Source organism: Pristiophorus japonicus, chromosome 1 (genome assembly GCF_044704955.1).
Source record: "Pristiophorus japonicus isolate sPriJap1 chromosome 1, sPriJap1.hap1, whole genome shotgun sequence".
Classification (NCBI taxonomy): domain Eukaryota; kingdom Metazoa; phylum Chordata; class Chondrichthyes; family Pristiophoridae; genus Pristiophorus; species Pristiophorus japonicus.
The window spans coordinates 346,801,088-346,821,934 of record NC_091977.1 but is presented as its reverse complement, the minus strand read 5'-3'; the positions used below and the strand labels follow the sequence as shown (position 1 = coordinate 346,821,934).

Here is a 20,847-nt window from a genome sequence, read left to right as displayed (position 1 = left end):
TTTTAAGCTGTAAGAAATCTCTCGAATTGTCTATTGGCACTCCAGAACAATTTTTCTGGGTCTTTCTATGCTCACAGCCCCAGGGTCAAACTAATAAAACATCTGTTCTGGCTACACCTCGCCTTACCACCTCATATAATAAAACGGAACAAAATAAAACAAATAAAAAGCATCCTTCTGCCGGCTTTATTATTTTATTTTTAAATAATTTATAGTGTCAAGTGTTTTTTTTAGAAGATCGCCAGGAATCTTGTCTCTCCCAACAGCCAAATCATATGTGTTTTTAATTTTAAAGCAGGGAAGTGGGACTAATTGCATATCTCTTTCAAAAAGCTGGCACAAGCACGATGAGCGGAATGGCCTCCTTCTTTGCTGTATCATTCTATGATTCATATTCTTCAGTGGGGGGCGAAACGGATTAATGTGGGAGCGTAAATGCCCCTACTGTGCACATGTTTGAAGGCTCTGCCTTATTGCATTGATGAATGTTCCGTCAGACTACATGATTTTTCACAATATTCTGTCAAGTCTCATTGCAGTGCAGGTTTTGATTACACCAGTTAGCCTCCCAAGAATTACCGCATAGCGTACCATTGATGTGTCAACTTGCCCAGCTGTGCTTAGGCCACAATAACATTCTTCGTGTATAAACTTATGAATTGATCTGGTTGCATCGATGACACGGTAGTGTCAGCACATTATAACTGAAGCAGTTTTGCTTTGCTTTGCCACAAAAATTGAGGTGAAAATCCAGAGTCAGGACCTGACCTGACCCCATGGTGAAGCAAAGTGAGACTCGCTTGTCATCATCATCATCATCATCATAGGCAGTCCCTCGGAATCGAAGAAGACTTGCTTCCACTCTTAACATGAGTTCTTACGCGGCTGTACAGTCCAATATGAGAACCACAGACTCTGTCACAGGTGGGACAGATAGTCGTTGAGGGAGGGGGTGGGTGGGTGGGACTGGTTTGCCGCACGCTCTTTCCGCTGTCTGTGCTTGATTTCTGCATGCTCTCGGCGACAAGACTCGAGGAGCTCAGTACCCTCCCGGATGCACTTCCTCCACTTAGGGCGCTCTTTGGCCAGGGACTCCCAGGAATCAGTGGGAATGTCACATTTTATTAGGGAGGCTTTGAGGGTGTCCCTCCAATGTTTCCTCTGCCCACCTTTGGCTCACTTGCTGTGAAGGAGTTCCGAGTAGAACGCTTGCTTTGGGAGTCTCGTGTCTGGCATACGAACGAATTGGCCTGCCCAGTGGAGCTGATCGAATGTGGTCAGTGCTTCAATGCCGGGGATGTTGGCCTGGACGAGGACGCTAATGTTGGTACGTCTGTCCTCCCAGGGGATTTGTAGGATCTTGCGGAGACATCGTTGGTGATATTTCTCCAGCGACTTGAGCTGTCCCTTTATTGTATACACCCTTATTATAAGTACAAAGGAAAATTGCTTCAGTTGTACAGAACTACCCCTTAGAGCTGGATTTTCGGCTATTTTGCGCCTCATTTAGCGCCCCGGTGGGGCATTAAATGCTGTTTTTGGGCATGATGTCAGACATCCAGGATTTAGAGCCCGGCCGAAAAATTCGGCTATTGGTTTGCACCGCCGCAAAAACTTACCGTCCCACCCTCCGTTTTCAACATGATTATGATGTCAACCGTTGTGCAAGGTTGCGCTAGCACCCCGGATGGAACTTTCGGCCTTAATGCCTCATTTAACGACTGCCCCAGGAAACGCCTGAAAAAAACAGGCGGTCCCAGGGTGCAGCAGACGCTATTGGCAGTATATTTAAACGGAGGCTAGACGATCTTATATTGCAGTGGTCAGTGACTGCTATGGTTGCGTGCAGAACACTGCATGAGGCTGCGAGTTGCAAACGGCACTTTTATGTGCCCTGACACTTTGCCTACAAGGTCAGTGAGAGATTTCAATGGGGGCAATACTAGTTCGCCAGCGTATCATGCTGGTTGCTTTTGGCAGGCGGCTTCAAGAGGAAGAAGGGCTCTTGGCCATGTTGGGCCACAGATTCAAAGAGTTCACAGACATATGGGGAGGAGACCTTACCCCCCATGAGTTTACAGGGAAGATCACTCATATCTCCAGCTCTCTGAGGCGCAATGCGTTACAAGGCTGCGCTTCAGAAAAGAAGTGCTGACAAAGATATCTTAGCTCATACAGGCAGGCCTACAGCCTACCAGCACCAACAGGACTGTGCTGCTGTCGAGGTGAAGGTGACTATGGCGATGACCTTCGATGCCTCCGGTTCCTTCCAGACAGCAGCAGGGGACATATGCAGCATCTCTCAGCACATTGCACATTTCTGCATTCACCAGGTCACAAGGGCACTGTACGCACGCAGAATGGACTTCATAAAGTTCCCAATGAGGAAGGACAGCCAGAATGAGAGGGCTTTAGGGTTTGGAAAAATTGTAGGCTTCCCCGAGGTTCAAATAGCCATTGACTGCACACATGTCGCCTTGCATGCACCATTACACAACATACAGCACATCCTCATAGTGAATGCCCGCTATCCAGGGAGCACACATGATGCTTTCATCTTGCATGAGAGCAGTGTGTCACAAATGTTTCAGTGACAAAGACAAGGTCAAAGCTAACTGATCGGGGACAAAGTATACGGCCTGGCCACCTGGCTCATGACCCCCCTCTGGAACCCCGTCACAGAAGCCATGTAGCACTACCATGACAGACATGCAGCCACCCGCAACTCTCCGACAGGGCTGGGCCTGTGCATCCGGAGCACGATGTGTCTCCACAACTTGCTGGTCTGCACCGTCCCTTCCTGTTGTAGAGTGCAGAAAGGATGGCAGCAGTCATCGACCGCATCACATCACAAAGCTGAGGCGTAGCATGTGCCTGCGATTCGTGCGTTGCTGTAACTTGCTCAAGGGCACGCGCCACACAATCTGGAACACCACTGTCGCTGCTCGAGGCCACCAGCCTCTGAGAGTGGGCAATGATGGCCTCCCTGGAGTCCTGAGTTGCATTGACAATCCGTGACACTGCCTCAGCAACAGTCTCAATAAGCTTGTCGATGCTCTCTGGGATCCGTCCCAATGCATCCATCACCCCCGGCAACTGCCCGAGCTGCTACTCAAAGTAGAGCCGACACCCGTTCCTCAACATTATTCAGCTCCTGTATTGGAGGCGGCCCCATACCTGTGTGCAGATCTCCCTCCTGTTGTGCGAGTGCTTCGACTGCGAAGAGAAAAATAGGAAGAGTTCAGAAAGGGTTTCTCTGTTGTTGTGACATATATGCCGACTATAATACAATAGGTGATACTGTGTGAATGTTCCAGTGGCTTCCGTTCAATCTGTTTCGATGTTGCATGAGCTTCTGAGCGATTGCTATGAGTTTAGAGGGATGTAACACAGTGGCTGCAAGTGATCTTTGAGAGCCATAGCAGCAGTCGGAGTGTATTGTGAGGAAGGATGTAAATTAGTGAGTTCATGTACATCGATCATTAGAAGTCAATGGGTGCAGAAGTAAGCCTTCATCTTTCTTATGCATTGTGAAACCCACCCCACAGACAGCAAGGCTTTTGAGAGGGACCATATGGATGAAAGACTTCACATAGTGTCTGAAATTCATGTTAGAAGGAAAGGAGGCATACAAAAATGTGAATGGTACTCACTCTGACAAACACAGTAAGGTCGTTGAACTTTTTCCGACATTGTCAGTTCGGGGCACAATGTCTGCAGCAGAGACCTCCTGCGCTATGTCCCTCACAGGTGGGTGTGGTCTGGCTCCCCCGGCAAGATCGCGTGAGGCCCATCTCCTCCCCACTGCGTTGGTTAAGGCCTCACTCGCCTTATTGCTGAAACGCCTGGCATGCTGCCTTTCCTCCTGCTCCTCCATCTCTACAGAAGTGGCTGGGGTGGGGTGGTTTATATACGCATGCGCGCAGGAAGTTGCCGCGCCCTTCATTAGCGTTTGCGACCGGGGAAAAAAAACATTGCGCATGCACAAAATGGCCACCTCTTTTAACGACACAAGTTTCAGCTCGGGCGCATAACGCCCGTTGTGCAATGCCTGACTTAATGCCAATGCTCCTGCAACTGACTTTTTAGCCGAAACTTGCAGTCGAAGGCGCAAACTATTTTCAAGCGCTAACTTTAATGCTCCCCCGCAATTAACGCCCCCAAATCCAAAAAGCCCCAAATCTAGCCCATCTTGGGAGCCAGCTTTTATCCAAACAGCGGCCAAAGTGAACAGTGGAGAAGAATACAGGTAAATTAAAGTATTTCTAGTTTTTTATTCACGGGAGATCTGCCAGTAATATATTTCAAGTCTTCTGCATAGAGTGCGGGGCCGAAATTCAGCTGGCGCACCTATGAGTTTTTGACTGGTACTTACCGCTGAAACTCCTGATACGGTAAGTAGATCCGTTTTCAGGACTTTTTAATTTTTTCAAAGTCCTACAGGAAGTGGATCATAATGCGCCGGGCCTTAGATTCAAAGCCAGGCTGACTGGCTGAAAATGGGTCGGTTGGGGCCTCCACCGCTGTCAATTAGCGGTGGAGTCATGTGACGTCAGAGCGTGTGTGCGTCACCACGCTCTCTCCCCTCAGTTAAGTGGGAGAGATTCTATCATTTTTAACTTTGACCCCCTGGGGAAGGTTTCGTCTAGGCCGGGCCAGCGGCCTGGCACCCAAGAGTGGATGCCAGGGTGCCCGTTGGTGGCCCGACTGAACCCGGGGGCAGTATTTTGCCCGCCGATAGGCAAAAATGTTTGCATTGTGGCCGCAACAGTGGGCCCTCCCCTTTAAGGGCTGCCGGGCTGCATTCAGTGCGGAGATGGTGCACCGGTAGAAAAACCTGTCAGGGGCGTCGCGCGGCGGGGGATCGAGAGATTCAGCCGAAAATGGCTGGTAAGTATTTTTTTATTCCTTTAAATTGGCAGTGCAACTACTTGGGCTGAATGGGGTCCAGGCCAAAAAATCCCCGACCTGAATTTAGGTTGGGTCGGCCAGTTGATCGCAAAGCTGCGACCATTCGATTTTTAGGAATGGCCGCTGCAAACGGGCATTAACGGGTCTCTCTGAGACCCTGAATTTCGGCCCCTGCATCTCCTCATTAATGGCCAACGTTGTCTCACACTCTAGCTGTCACACTTTATTGACTGGCTCAAAGTCAAAATAAGCAGCAAATTTGAACTGAAAAGATAGAGAACATATAAATCAAAAGCAAGGAAAGCGACTAGAAAAATCAGCCAGATTACATTCTGCTTTGAATGGTGTGTCAGCTGTGGCTCAGTAGATAGCACCCTTGCCTCTGAGTCAGAAAGTTGTGGGTTCAAGGCCCACTCCAGATACTTGCGCACAAAAATCTAGACTGATACTCCAGTACGGTACTGAAGGAGTGCTGCACTGTCAAAGGTGCTGTCTTTTGGATGAGACATTAAACCGAGGCCCGGTCTGCCTTCGCAGGTGGACGTAAAAGATATTATGACACTATTTTGAAGAATTGCAGGGGAGTTATCCCCAGTGTCCTGGCCAATATTAATCCCTCAATCAACATCACTAAAACAGATTATCTGGTCATTATCCCATTGTTTTTTGTGGGAGCATGCTGTGTGCAAATTGGCTGTTGCGTTTCCCACATCACAACAGTAACTATACTTCAAAAAGCACTTCATTGGCTGTAAAGCGCCTTGGGATGTCCAGTGGTCGTGAAAGGCGCTATGTAAATGCAAGTCTTAATTTCTTTCTTTCCTTTCTATGTCACTACATCCCCATGAGTCTGTACACATAATATATGTAAGGTATCAAAAACAGAGAGTTGTGGTGAATGGCTGTTTTTCAGACTGGAGGGTGGTCTACAGTGGACTTCCCCAAGGTTCAATACTCGGACCACTGCTGTTTTTGATATACGACTTATGGACTTAGCACTACAGTGCACAATTTTGAAATTTGTAGATGATACGAAAGTTGGAAGTGTAGTAAACAGGAAGATAGTAATAGACATCCAGAAGATGTAGACAGGCTAGTGGAATGGGCAGACACATGCCAGATTAAATTCAGTGCAGATAAGTGTGAGGTGATATGTTTTGGTAGGAAGAATGAGGAGAAACCAGACATATTAAATGGTACAATTTTAAAGGGGATGCAAGAACATAAAGACCTGGAGGTGCTTGTGCACAAATCTCTGAAGGTGGCAGGACAGGTTAATAAAGCAGTTAATAAAATATGGGGCTAGAACCTCCACTTTTGAGCTTATCGCCCAAAAGTGAGCGTTATTTCCAGCGTAGGCGGTAAAAAAAGGTTTTCAGATCGCCGGCTTCTCACCCATTCTCAAAACACCTAGTTTACATTTTTTTAAATGGGCGTTACCGTGAGCGATATCAAATGGGTGGTAGCATTACATTTTTTTGACCTTCTGCTGTAAAATGTGGCCATCCTTAGCAACGGCATGGCAACGCTCGATTCCCGCAATTCAGGAGGCCAAGGGTCACCATGACATGCGCAGAAGAGGAGACAGAGAGAGAGAGGGAGCTCAGAGGGACTGAAGGCGTGGCTGGGTGTGGTGTGGCTGCTTTGGGAGGAAAGAGGGAGACTTTAGAGCTTCACAGCAAGTAGGCAAACAAAAAGTAGCTGTTAACAGCCACATATTTGACTGAATTTGTCCTATAATGGAGGGAGAAGAGGAGGCATTACAGCACGCTGTGGAGACTGACGCTGGAGAGAGCAGTGAGATGGGAGAGGAGCACATTGGAGGCCGCAAAAGAGCCAGGAGGTTCTCGGACGAGGCAAATGCCTCCCTCCTGCAGGAGGCCGAGTCAATCTGGGGTAATTTGACACACGGAGGGTGTGAGAAGCCCACCCCAAAAGGCCTACCAGAGTATATGGACCGAGATAGCAGAGGTGGCCTCCGAGGTGCGTGAGAACAACCAATGCCGCAAACGATGGAACGACCTTGTGGGATCCGCAAGAGTAAGTATTACATTGATTTACATGTACTTATGTATTTATATAATTTGATTTGTAACAGTCATGAGTGACTATCATCAGATCTGAGGTCTTCCACTTTTACTGGGAATGTTTTACTCAAAGCCTACGGTCACGGTGAATGTCTTTAGGTAAAGAATGATAATAATCATGATTACATCTGTCAGTTACGTGTTGCATCAGTCTCTGTGACAGTACCTAGCAATGATATCACGCAATGATCTCATGCCGTGTCATCCTGTGACCTTTTACAGAAGAAGCTATTGACGATGAGGTCCATGCAGAGGCGAACGGGTGGGGGGCCACCAGTCCCCAGCAACATCACCGACATGGAGGAGCGAGTGCTAGCACTCATGGAGAAGCACACCCGGACAGCCACGGAAGCATCTGCAGACCCTGAAGTGATGCCACGTGAGTAAAGCTGACACCATTGCATGATGTAAAGTCAATAGATGTCACACCAACTCATATCCGACCAATTATATATGATAGATGATTTCTAAAAGTGTCATAGAAATAATGCTGGCCTGATGAAGATCATTGCAATCCACAATGTGTTGATGGTCATGAAATGTGATGTCTGCGATGATTTTGAGAGCGGTGGTGCTTTTGTCGTGCATATGCTGTGGGTCGCGCTGGACTCATCTTGTCACCCTAGCACCCCCTTCTCCTCTAACAATCTCATTTGTGTCTTGCAGCTCAGCCAGCAGCGCGGCCCCAGGCAGGGCCACAGAGGCCAGAAGGTGGGGGCATGGAGCAGGAGTCGGCGGACGATCCTACTACATCTGGTGCTGAGGAGCTCCGATTGTCGTCCGTCAATCCGCTAGGTCTGTTCTCGACGGATGAGAGCGCGGACTTCGAAGAACATTCATCACCACGCTCCAGAACCCATTCCACCCCAAGGCCATCTAGTGGTTCTCCGGTCATTCCCACCTCCACTCTTGAGGTGCCGGCCCCAAGCACCTCTCCACAGGGCACCCCATTTGTTCCCAGGACGGTGCCGCCTCCGCCAAGCAGTAAAAAAGCTGTTTTTTCTGCTGGTGCAGTGAGGTTCTAGTCCTTCTAAAATGGCTGCACAGCTCCCATTAAAGGGGAGGACGTATTGTCGCTGTCGCCATGTTTTCTTTGTCGGCCGACTACCATATCGGACCGACAATCATGCCCTTGGGTTCAGCTGGACCGCCAACAGGCAGACTGGCACACCCTCTTGGCCAAAATGCTCCCTGGTGGCCCAGTGAATCGAACTTAAAAAATCGCGCAGCGGAGCACCGTGATGACGTCATCAGCGCTACGCTGATGACTGATAGTGGTCGACACTCCGCCCGCCCCCTAACTTCTGTCCCTCTAGACTCCAAACTTCTGCTTACCGCTCCACTTCCGCCCCCATTATGACCGATTTCCGGTCCGCCAGAAAAAATAAACCAAAGAGCAGAATTTCAGAATTCAGGGAGCGCACATGATGCTTTCATCTTGCGTGAGAGCAGTGTTGCACGAATATTTCAATGACAAAAACAAGGCCAGAGCTGGCTGATCAGGGACAAAGGATATGTGGCCTGGCCACAAAGCTCATGACCGCCCCCCTCCGGAACTCTGCCATAGAAGCCAAGCAGCACTATGATGAGACCCATGCAACCACCCGCAACATCATCGAACAGACAATTGACATGCTCAATCAGCATCTCCAATGCCTGAGGCAGCCTTCAATACTCCCTTCAACAGGTCTCCGAATTCATTGTCATGTGCTACATGCTGCACAACTTAGCCATCATGAGAGCAGGCCATCCTAGACTGGATCTTGTGTAACGAGAGAGGATTAATTAGCAATCTGATCATTCAGGGCCCCTTGGGGAACAGTGACCATAATATAGTAGAATTCTTCATTAAAATGGTGGGTGACACAGTTAATTCAGAGACTAGGGTCGTGAACTTAAAGAAAGGAAACTTCCACAGTATGAGACATGAATTGGCTAGGATAGACTGGAGAATGATACTTAAAGGGTTGATGATGGATAGGCAATGGCAGACATTTAAATATCACATGGATGAACTACAACAATTGTACATCCCTGTGTGGCGAAAGAATAAAAAAGGGAAGATGGCTCAACCATGGCTAACAAGGGAAATTAGGGAAAGTGTTAAATCCAAGGAAGAAGGATATAAATTGGCCAGAAAAAGCAGAAAACCTGAGGACTGGGAGACATTTAGAATTCAGTAGAGGAGGACTAAGGGTTTAATTAGAAGGGTAAAATGGAGTATGAGAGTAAGCTTGCAGGGAACATAATCAGGTGAATTTATAATGGGGAACAAGGAAATGACAGACCAACTGAACAAATACTTTGGTTCTGTCTTCACTAAGGAAGACACGAATAACTTTTCAAAAATATTAGGGGACCGAGGGTCTAGCGAGAAGGGAGAACTGAGAGAAATCCTTATTAGTCAGGAAATGGTGTTAGGGAAATTGAAGGGACTGAAGGCCGATAAATCCCCAGGGCCTTAGGGAAATTGAAGGGACTGAAGGCCGATAAATCCCCAGGGCCTGATAGTCTGCATCCCAGAGTACTTAAGGAAGTGGCCCTAGAAATAGTAGATGCATTGGTGGTCATTTTCCAACATTCCATGGATTCTGGTTCAGTTCCTATGGATTGGAAGGTAGCTAATGTAACCCCACTTTTTAAAAAAGGAGGGAGAGAGAAAACGGAATTATAGACCGGTTAGCCTGACATCGGTGGTGGGGAAAATGCTGGAATCAATTATTAAAGACGTAATAGCAGCACATTTGGAAAGCAGTGACAGGATTGGTCCAAGCCAGCATAGATTTATGAAAGGGAAATCATGCTTGACAAATCTTCTAGAGTTTTTTGAGGATGTAAAGTGGACAAGGGAGAACCAGTGGATGTGGTGTATTTGGACTTTCAAAAGGCTTTTGACAAGGTCCCACATAAAAGATTAATGTGCAAAATTAAGGCACATGGTATTAGGGGTAATGTATTGACATGGATAGAGAACTGGCTGGCAGACAGGAAGCAAAGAGTGGGAATAAACAGGTCCTTTTCAGAATGGCAGGCAGTGACTAGTGGGGTGCCACAGGGCTGGGACTCCAGCTATTTACAATATGCATGAATGATTTAGACAAAGGAATTGAATGTAATATCTCCAAGTTTGCAGATGACACTAAGCTGGGTGGCAGTGCGAGCTGCGAGGAGGATGCTAAGAGGCTGCAGGGAGACTTGGACAGGTTAGGTGAATGGGCAAATTCATGATAGATGCAGTATAATGTGAATAAATGTGAGATTATCCACTTTGGTGGCAAAAACAGGAAGGCAGATTATTATCTGAATGGTGACAGATTAGTAAAAGGGGAGGTGCAATGAGACCTGGGTGTCATGGTACATCAGTCATTGAAGGTAGGCATGCAGGTACTGCAGGCAGTAAAGAAAGCAAATGGCCTTCATTGCGAGGGGATTTGAGTATAGGAGCAGGGAGGTCTTACTGCAGTTGTACAGGGCCTTGGTGAGACCACACCTTGAGTATTGTGTGCAGTTTTGGTCTCCTAATCTGAGGAAGGACATTCTTGCTATTGACGGAATGCAGCGAAGGTTCACCAGACTGATTCCTGGGATGGCAGGACTGACATATGAGGAAAGACTGGATCGGCTAGGCTTATACTCACTGGAATTTAGAAGAATGAGAGGGGATCTCACAGAAACTTATAAAATTCTGACGGGACTGGACAGGTTAGATGCGGAAAGAATGTTCCCAATGTTGGGGAAGTCTAGAACCAGGGGTCACAGTTTAAAGATAAGGGGTAAGCCATATAGGGCCGAGATAAGGAGAAACTTCTTCACCCAGAGAGTTGTGAACCTGTGGAATTCTCTGCCACAGAAAGTTGTTGAGTCCAGTTCATTGGACATATTCAAAAGGGAGTTAGATGTGGCCCTTATGGCTAAAGGGATCAGGGGGTATGGAAAGAAGGCAGGGGTGGGGTACTGAGGTTGCATGATCAACCATGATCATATTGAATGGCGGTGCAGGCTCGAAGGGCCGAAGATCTGCTCCTGCACCTATTTTCTATGAGAGGCCAGGTGCTGCCAGTGGGGATTGCAGGACCACCTCAGGAGGAGGAGGATAAAGAAGAGGAGCCTGGCGAGGAAGCCATTACGGTTAGACCACAACCACAGGGGAGGCAGCGGGAGATGTGGCCGCAGCAAGAGCCTTACATTGGCAGCTCATCATTGACTGCTTTGCTTGAATGGGGAAGATGGGGTTGCAGCGTTGACTCGCTACTGTACGCCACCATGCCAGCTAATCCACACTTAATTCTGCAATGAGACATGACACCAATTCAAAGGTCAAACAAACATTTTTATACACATGATTTATTAACAAAGTACCCCCCCCCACAAAACCCCAAACTATACAATGGCTAAAGCAGTGAACAAAATGTAAAGAGACTGTAAACTGCTTCCTGCAGCAAGACTATTCAACATATAACACAACTTTGAACAATTTTGACAATGCTACATAGAGCCATGAGCACCAACTTGTGCCAGGCCTTAATGGCTCTTATTCACACTTCCCCCGCCCCCTCCCCTTCAACCCCCTCCCACGCCTGCTGTTCCTCCTCAATGTGGCCTCTGTGCATACAGTAAGGCTGCTAGAGGGCTGCTGTGTTATGGGGGCAGACAATGCAGATGGCGTCTGAGGATGCCCTGGACCAGATCTTGGCCTGGAAGGCCCAGCTGCGGACTGGTACGCCTCATCATCGGCGGGAGTAGTCACTGGTGGCTGGGGTGTCAACCGTGTATGGTGCATGGTTGGCGAGTCTGTGGTGGGGGCCGGAATGCTGTCATCCTGAGAAAGGAAAGCACCTTCCATTTCCTAGGGGCCATTGACTCTCCGACAGGGCTGGACCTCAACCTCCGGAGCACGATGTGTCCCCACAACTTGCTGGACTTCTTCGGCACTGTCCCTTCCCCGTTAGACAGTGGGGAACGCAGAGAGTATGGTAGCAGACATGGACTGGATCACTTGACCAAGCTGAAGCATAGCTTGTGCCTATGATGCGCCCGAGTCTGCGACGTGATTAAGGGCATGCGCCACACTCTTTGGAACGCCACTGTTGCTGCTTGAGGCCATCAGCCTCTGTGTGCTGGCAATGATGGCCTCGCTGGAGTCCTGAGTCGCATTGACAATCCATGATGCTGCCTCCGCAGCAGACACAGTAAGCTTGTCAATGCTCTCTAGGATCCATCCCAATGCATCCATCAGCTCATGGTGCATTCCTGTGGTTTCCCTGGACATTTCCACCAAGACAAGTTCCATACCTGCCTGTCGTTGAGCAGACTGACTTTGCCGACTCACCCTCTGGAGAGCTGGCCTGCGAGATTCCCCTTTCGCACTGCGTTGCTGTACACAACTGGGGCAGGAGACTCCGACTCCTCAAACTCCGGGATATCCGCCTCGTCCTCAGATGTAGAGAGTCCAGACGGGACTATTGGTGGGCTCTGTGGCTCCGGCAGAACACTCTCTTCCCCTCCCTCATCATCTCTCCCATGGCCAGATGTGGATGGCTCCCTTGAAGGATGCTGCACTTGTGGCTGGTCATCTGCAAGCAGAAAACAACAGAGGTGTAGTTAGCAGCAGGGGAGGGGCAGGGTGACACGGGGAAGGTGGCATTGCACATGTTCATTTGAAGGCCCACCGCCACTTCATTATACTTCTCAATACAGCCTCTTCATCGCTCTATCCATTTACATACCCTCACTACCTGAAGGGGGCTCAGCATCGCCCCCGGCAACTGTCCGAGCTGGTACACCTATGAGGGCCGACACCCGTTCCTCGACATCAGTGAGTGCCAATAACTGGGGCGGCCCTCCACCTGTGCGTAGCTGCTCCCTGCTGTTGTAGGAGTGCTTTGACTGCAAAGAGTAAAATAAGAAGGGTTATGAAAGGATTTCTCTGCTGTTGTGGCACATATGCCTACCATAGTACAATAGGTGATACTGTGTGAATGTTCTAGTGGCTTCCATGCAATCTGTTTGGATGATGCATGTGCTTCATGAGGAATTGTTAGCAGGCTAGAGGGATGCAACATGGGGGTTGTAGGTGATCTTTCTGAAAGGCATTGCAGTAGTGGGAGTATATTGTGAGGAGGGATGTAAATGATTGAGTTTACGTGCATCGATCATTAGAAGCCAATGGGTCCAGAAGTAATCCTTAATCTTTCTTATGCATTGTGAAAGTCACCCCACAGACTGTTTAGAGGGACCATATGCATTAAATCATCATCATAGGCAGTCCCTTGGAATCGAGGAAGACTTGCTTCCACCCTAAAAATGAGTCCTTAGGTGGCTGAACAGCCCAATACGAGAACCACAGACTCTGTCACAGGTGGGACAGATAGTCGTTGAGGGAAAGAGTGGGTGAGACAGGTTTGCCGCACGTTCTTTCTGCTGTCTGCGTTTGATTTCTGCATGCTCTCGGCGATGAGACTCGAGATGCTCAGCGCCCTCGCGGATGCACTTCCTCCACTTAGGGCGGTCTTTGGCCAGGGACTCCCAGGTATCAGTGGGGATGTTGCACTTTATCAAGGAGGCTTTGAGGATGTCCTTGTAACGATTCTTCTGCCCACCTTTGGCTTGTTTGCCATGAAGGAGTTCCAAGTAGAGCGCTTGCTTTGGGAGTCTCATATCTGGCATGTGAACAATGTGGCCTGCCCAGCACAGCTGATCAAGTATGTTCAGTGCTTCAATGCTGGGGATGTTGGCCTTGTCGAGGACGCTAACATTGGTGCGTCTGTCCTCCCAGGGGATTTGTAGGATCTTGCGGATACATCATTGGTAGTATTTCTCCAGCGACTTGAGTTGTGTACTATACATGGTCCATGTCTCTGAGCATACCATTTCCCATACTTCAGATGCCTCTTATCAACAAGAGCAGACATTGACGACGAGATCCAACACCGCCTCCTGTGCGTCAGTGCAGCCTTTGGCCGCCTGAGGAAAAGAGTGAAGACCAAGCCTTCAAATCAGCCACCAAGCTCATAGTCTACAGGGCTGTAGTAATACCCGCCCTCCTTTACGGCTCAGAGACATGACCGTGTATGCATTAAAAACTTCACAGTGTGTGACATTCATGTTGGAAGTCATGGAAGCATACATAAATGCAAATGGTACTCACTCTGATGACACTTGTAAGGTAATTGAACTTTTTATGACACTGTGGGGCAGTTCTGACCACAATGTTTGAAGCTATTCACCTCCAAAGCAATCTCCCTCCATATTTTTTTAAAAACAGGTGGGAGTGGTCTGGCTCCCCCAGCAAGATGGAGTGATGACCACCTCCTCTCCACCGCACTCACTAAGGCCTCACTCGCCTCATAGGTGAAGCGTCTGGCACGCTGCCTTCCCTCCTGCTCTTCCATCTCTGCACAAGTGACTGAAGTGGGTTGGTTTCTATGCACATGTACGCAGGAAGCTGCCACACCCTGCATTAGCGTTTGCGACCGGGAAAAAAAAGAAAAAAAACAACTTACTCATGCGCAAAATGGCCGCCTCCTTTAATGACACAAGCTTCGACTCGGGCGCACAAGGCCTGTTGTGCAATGCCTGCCTTAACGCCAATACTCCTCCAACTTACTTTTTCACCGAAACTTGCAGTCGATGGCGCAAACTATTTTCAGGTGCTAATTTTAACGTCCTGCTGCAATAAAGGCCCCAAAATCCAAAAAGCCCAAAATCCAGCTCATTAAGTCTCTAGTTGGTCTGAGGAAAGCACAGCAAATATGCCTTGTAGCCTTAACAGGACATGGCAAGTTAGATACTTTGGGCAGCAGACTGATGCATTATAATAGGGCTGGATTTTCGGCATTTTTGTTTTCGGGATGATAATGGCGGCTGGGCGGCAAAGTTAGCGGCTGGGAATAAGTTGCGCTTTAGTATGTAAGTTTGGGCATCTGGGCGTTGCATCAGGGGGAGCAGCGCTAGGGGATGCGTTGTACACCTCTCTTGGTGCAAGGAAGAGAAACTCCCGAACTAAAGAGCCGGGCTGGGAGTGGGGGGTTGCGGGGGGAACCTAAAAATGAAAAAACAAGAACATTCCTAAAACATTGCCCACCTCACTGCAACACAAATCGCACAAAAATTTAAAACCAGAAACACTCGCACTTACTTTTACCTTACTCTCCGCCGCCGGCATTGGTGGAGCACTCTGATTTCCCAGGCGGTCACTGCGGTGCACTTCCGGGCGGACGGGTCGGGCAAGACTCAAATCTCACACCGGTGTCGCAACCAGGGGCATTGCACACCCGACACAGCTCTTCCTGCTCAGTGCTGCTCCTCAAAACCCGACCGGAGGATTACAGCAGGGCGCTGGGGACCTCACCGGCGCCTTTCACACCGCTCCGGGGCGAAACCTGGAGCGCAAAGGAGCGGAAAATCCAGCCCTATGTGCTACATGATCTAATGCTCCCATCCTAAATAACAGCATATCTTCTAACCTATACATACGCTTATCTGCGCATAAACAAATGTGTGTATTGTTTGCGTCTGTCACATTCTAGACAGCAAACACTTGGGGTGCAAAATTCCCCAGCAACCCGTTTGGGGGCGGTAACTTAGTCGGGCGGGATTTCCTGCGCCTGGCGCGGAAGTCCCGTCCCGGTTGCGAAATTGCGGTTACCGCCCGCACAGGAAGTGGAGCACTAACAGGAGGCGCACTAACAGGGGTATTCGGGCCCTAGATGGCACAATTTGTTACAAATGCAATCTGATATTTACAGGCTATTTGCTGATCTCTAATTGGCCCAAGTAACTTACGGACAGCTATAATTACCTGGATTCCAACAAGGAAGACTTGAGGAGATGGCATAAAGGGGGTACGTTAACTGCTGAACTTCACAGTTGTGGTTTAGGTCCATGAGCAACACCACCGGACATCAGCTCGTCTAATATAAATACGCAGCAGTATTTTGTTAATGTATTTTCTAACCAGCCTGAGAATCTGGAACTCTCTTGCTGCTGTGCCATTCCACTGACATTGCCCATGTATCCACGATTGGGTCCACAGTAAACAGTGGGGAGCTGTCTGGCTGCATATTACTGTGAAAGCTGCACCAGAGCACATGGTTCTCTCTGGCAACTGCACTAGAGACTTCAGAAAATAACTGCATCTCGATGCAGGCATAGCACAGGCTTGAATCGATGTGAGAGTACTGGTTTCCGAAAAATAGGCAATTGGCAGATATTACATGTTTAAATTGTGATGCCTCATCCGACTTGCAGATTATGTGTATTGCAGCGGTCAAAAATAGGGGCAAATGCAGATCTGAAATAGTCACTGGTGTAAGGTGGAAAATAAATATTTAGGAACATAGGAATTGTTCGACAAAAAAGACCAATGTCCATCTAGTTCACCTTCTACCACCTTGGTAGGCGCATGATACCATAATGATGAAGTTATTGTTTAATCCTAGCAATCAGTCTCTATCAATTAATCTACAACAGACCCAGAAATAACTCAAGGTGGTGGAAAGCTTTGGGAACCATAGGTCCAAGGGCACCTGTTACTCCCAAGCATACTGCAATTACCACATGTCAAGTCCCAAAATGTTTGCCCCCCATCCCTCAGAAAAAATGCAAAATTTTAGAATTGAAAAGTAGAGAAGTTATGTTAAACTTGTATAGAACCTTGGTTAGACCACAGCAAGTACTGTACATTGTTTTGGTCTCCATATTATTAAAAAGGATATATAAGTACTGGAGAAAATGTAAAAAAGATTTACAAAGATGATACCAGAACTGAGAGGGTACAACTATCAGAAAGACTGAACAGGCTGGGCTGATTTCTTTAGAAAAGTGAAGAATGAGAGGTGATCTTATAGAGGTTTTTAAGATTGTGAAAGGGTTCGATAGGGTAGACTAGAGAAAATATTTCCACTTGTGTGGGAGCCCAAAACTAGGGGCCATAAATATAAGACAGTCACTAATAAATCCAATAAGGAATTCAGGAGAAATGTTTGTTCAGAAAGTGGTGAGAATGTGCAACTCACTGCCAGAGGGAGTGGTTGAGGCGAATAGCATCGACACCTTCAAGGGAAAGCTAGATGAGGGAGAAAGTAGTTGAAGGATATATGATAGGGTGAAATGAAGAAAGATGGGAGAATTATCATGTGGAGCATTGATCTGTTGGGCCGAATGGCCTGTTTCTGCACTGTACATCCTATGTAAAATATTTCTAAAGCATCTGCATTGGAGACAACCGTGTCATGGCTTCCAAGGAATATTTAGTACACGGTATCTACCAAAAAGCACTTCAGCTCTTCAGCTGGTGAACTCTTTCTTTAGTCAGTCTCCTGTTCTTTAAGACATTATTATCAATGCCACTTGTACTAATTTTTATAATAAATATAATGTAGCAAGCATCACTTGTGTTGCACCGCGCCACACTGTGAAGTTGCTGCTTTTGACGCCCCTATGTTGAAACCGCCAGCATTAGAATTAAAGCAGAGTGTTTTTGACGTGAATGTCATGGTCGAAAAACATGAACAACCAACTTGACACTGCACCAACTGAGAAGGGGGTAGGGGTAACTTTACGAGTTCACGTTGACAGCAGGGAACCTTTCCCACCACAGGGCAAATTGGAGGTTTGAGCATGCACCAAATGGTTGGACAATGTACGTCCGAATTTCTAACTCTTGCTGTCTTTATTCAAGGCTCGCGCAGCAATGTGGACAGATAGAGGGGAATCGGTCCCCGTTGCATCCGATTTCTGTGCGAAAAGTGAGAGTTTGTGGGTGACAAATTCCTGAACACAATCTCGTGCCCAAGATCCCTCTCCCGGAGGTGCACTGTGTGATAAACTGACAGACGGTAACTTCCGAGTGCCCAGGGCGACCGCTTAAAGCAGGCTTTGGGATCCTTGAATATGCTAATCAGGGGTCAATTACCTGTTTTAGGACCCCGATACTATATTCGCAAAAATTGGTTGGCGCATGCCCTGACTGTTTGTCCAGATCTACAGCAGCCGAACTAGCCTTCCTCCCAGGAACTACCTGTGACTGAAATTCCTGCAGCCCTGACCGATTGCTGTCTGCAGCTGGCCAATTTTATGTAGATGAGGACCGAGGCCTAATCCAATGCTCACGTTTTACTGAGACCAGAACTCCTTTACTTGTACCAAAGCTTTGCCTCTAACTGTCAGCCATCTTTTATTCTCCAACTACGAGAGGCTATAAGAAGGCAATTAATTTATTAAAGTGCTAGGAAGCTGCAGCAGTGAAGCAGTTAAAAAGAGTGAGGAGGTTAGTCAGAGTGAGGACTTTAGACAGAAGAATAAATAAAATATACAGATTAAGAAAGGAAGAAAATGTGCAACATATACAGCAGAGCAAAAAATCAAAAGGTGCACATGCGGAATTCATCAACGCTCAAATGGAAAACATATGTTATGGAACCTTCGGAAGGACAGAGGTCTATAGAGAGTTATGTAAATGGATGAAATGATACATAATAAAATGGGAAGCCGCACACTTAACAGTAACAATAAGTCAAAAGGGAAAAAGTCTGAAACACTTAGAAAATCCCAAAGTACTTTTTTTTCCAAAGGTAAAGGAAACATTTGCTGAGAATTACTCAAACAATAGAATATTTTTCCAAAGAGTCGGAGCAGTTCTTTCTACTAACTGTTGTTTATGAAAACTAGTACATCTGAGCTTTTTGGCATTATTTTCAAAATCCAGTGTTAAGTCTTCTGTTAGGTGCAATATTGACCTGTGAAACGGAAATATCACAACCGGCCACCCAGACCTCAACCGAAGGCCCAGCCAGGGCCTTGGCCTGCAACAACCAGCTCACCCTGCCAGTCCCATAATTCTAATTATGCTGCAATTAGATATATTTATAATTACATATATTCATGTTTGCTAAGATGTAGATTTATGATGAATAATTTCCAATAGTTTTACTATGAATTAAAGAAAGACTTACATTTATATAGTGCCTTTCATGATGTCCTTTCATGACCTCAGAACATCCCAAAGTTCTTTACAACCAAGTAAGTACGTTTGAAGTGTAGTCACTATTTTAATGTAGAAAATGTAGCAGCCAATTTGCACACAGCAAGTTCCCACAAACAGCAACGATATAAATGATCAGATAATCTGTTTTAGGTGTAGGTTGAGGGATAAATGTGGCCAGCAGATTGGAAGAACTCCCCTGCCCTTCTTCAAAATAGTGCCATGGGATCCTTTACATCTACCTGAAGAGGGCAGACAGGACCTCAGTTTAATGTCTCATTTGAAATACACCACCACTGACAGTGCAGCACTCCCTCAGTAAAAACATAAGAAATAGGAGCAGGAGTAGGCCGTATGGCCCCTCGAGCCTGCTCCACCATCGATTCGATCATGGCTGATCATCGAACTCATTTTGCTGGCCGATCTCTATATCCATCGATTCTCCTAGACTCCCAACATCTATCTCTCTCAGCCTTGAATGTACTTAGAGACTCAGCATCCACAGCCCTCTGGGGCAGAGAATTCCAAAGACTCACAACCACCTGAGTGAAGAAATTCCTCCTCATCTATGTCTTAAATGGTCTACCCCTTATCCTGAGACTTTCCCCCCTAGTTCTAGACACTCCAGCCAGGGGAAACAACCTCTCAGCATCTTCCCTGTCAATCCCCTTCAGATTCTTGTATGTTTCAATGAGATCACCTCTCATTCTTCTAAACTCCAGAGTATAGACCCATGCTACACAGTCTCTTATCATAAGACAGCCGTCTTATCCCAGGAATCAATCGAGTGAATCTTTGTTGCACTGCCTCAAGGCAAGTATATCCTTCCTTAGATAACGAAACCAAAACCGTGCACAGTATTCCAGATGTGGTCACTAAGGCCCTGTGCAGTTGCAGCAAGACTTCCTTACTCTTATACTCCAAACCCCTTGCAATAAAAGGCAACATGCCATTTGCCTTATTGCTTGCTGTACCTGCATGCTAGCTTTCTGTGCTTCTTGCACGAAGACACTCAAATCTCTCTGAACTCCAGTTTCTCACCATTTAAAAAATATTCAATTTTTTTATTCTTCCAACCAAAGTGAATAACCTCACATTTCCCCACATTATACTCCATCTGCCACCTTACTGCCCACTCACTTAGTCCACCTATATCCCTTTCAGACTCTGTGTTTTCCTCAAAGCTTACTGCCCCAACTAGCTTTGTATCATCAGCAAACTTGGATACACGACAGTTAGTCTCTTCATCTAGGTCATTAATATAGATTATAAATAGCTGAGGCCCCAGCACTGATTGTGGCATCCCACTAATTACAGCCTGCCAACCTGAAAAAGATCAGTTTATGTCTACTCTCTGTTTTCTGTCCATTAACCAATCCTTAGAAACATAGAAAATAGGTGCAGGAGTAGGCCATTCGGCCCTTTGAGCCTGCACAAACATTCAATAAGATCATGGTTGATCATTCCCTCAGTACCCCTTTCCTGCTTTCTCTCCACACCCCTTGATCCCTTTAGCCATAAGGGCCACATCTAACTCACTCTTGAATACATCCAATGAACTGGCATCAACAACTCTCTGCGGCAGGAAATTCCACAGGTTAACAACTCTCTGAGTGAAGAGGTTTCTCCTCATCTCAGTCCTAAATGGTTTACCCCTTATCCTAAGACTGTGTCCCCTGGTTCTGGACTTCCCCAACATCGGGAACATTCTACCCGCATCTAACCTGTCCCGTCCCGTCAGAATCTTATATGTTTCTATGAGATCCCCTCTCATCCTTCTAAACTCCAATGTATAAAGACCTAGTTGATCCAGTCTCTCCTCATATGTCAGTCCAGCCATCCCGGGAATCAGTCTGGTGAACCTTC

At 47.1% G+C, this 20,847-nt stretch overlaps 1 protein-coding gene across 3 annotated transcripts in view; it reads left to right on the top strand.

Annotated features, from left to right (window-relative positions):
• The window catches only part of sugct (succinyl-CoA:glutarate-CoA transferase), a 720,871-nt gene that overhangs the window by 616,085 nt on the left and 83,939 nt on the right, over positions 1–20,847 (top strand). The window contains exon 13 of one of the 3 annotated variants that reach the window (XM_070890201.1): positions 17,680–17,743. The exons of the other annotated variants lie outside the window; for them this stretch is intronic. Coding sequence (XP_070746302.1) covers positions 17,680–17,705 — 26 coding nt within the window. The 3' untranslated portion in view covers positions 17,706–17,743. Of the gene's footprint in view, positions 1–17,679; positions 17,744–20,847 lie in introns of those variants that run through there. 3 annotated transcript variants of the gene reach the window in all.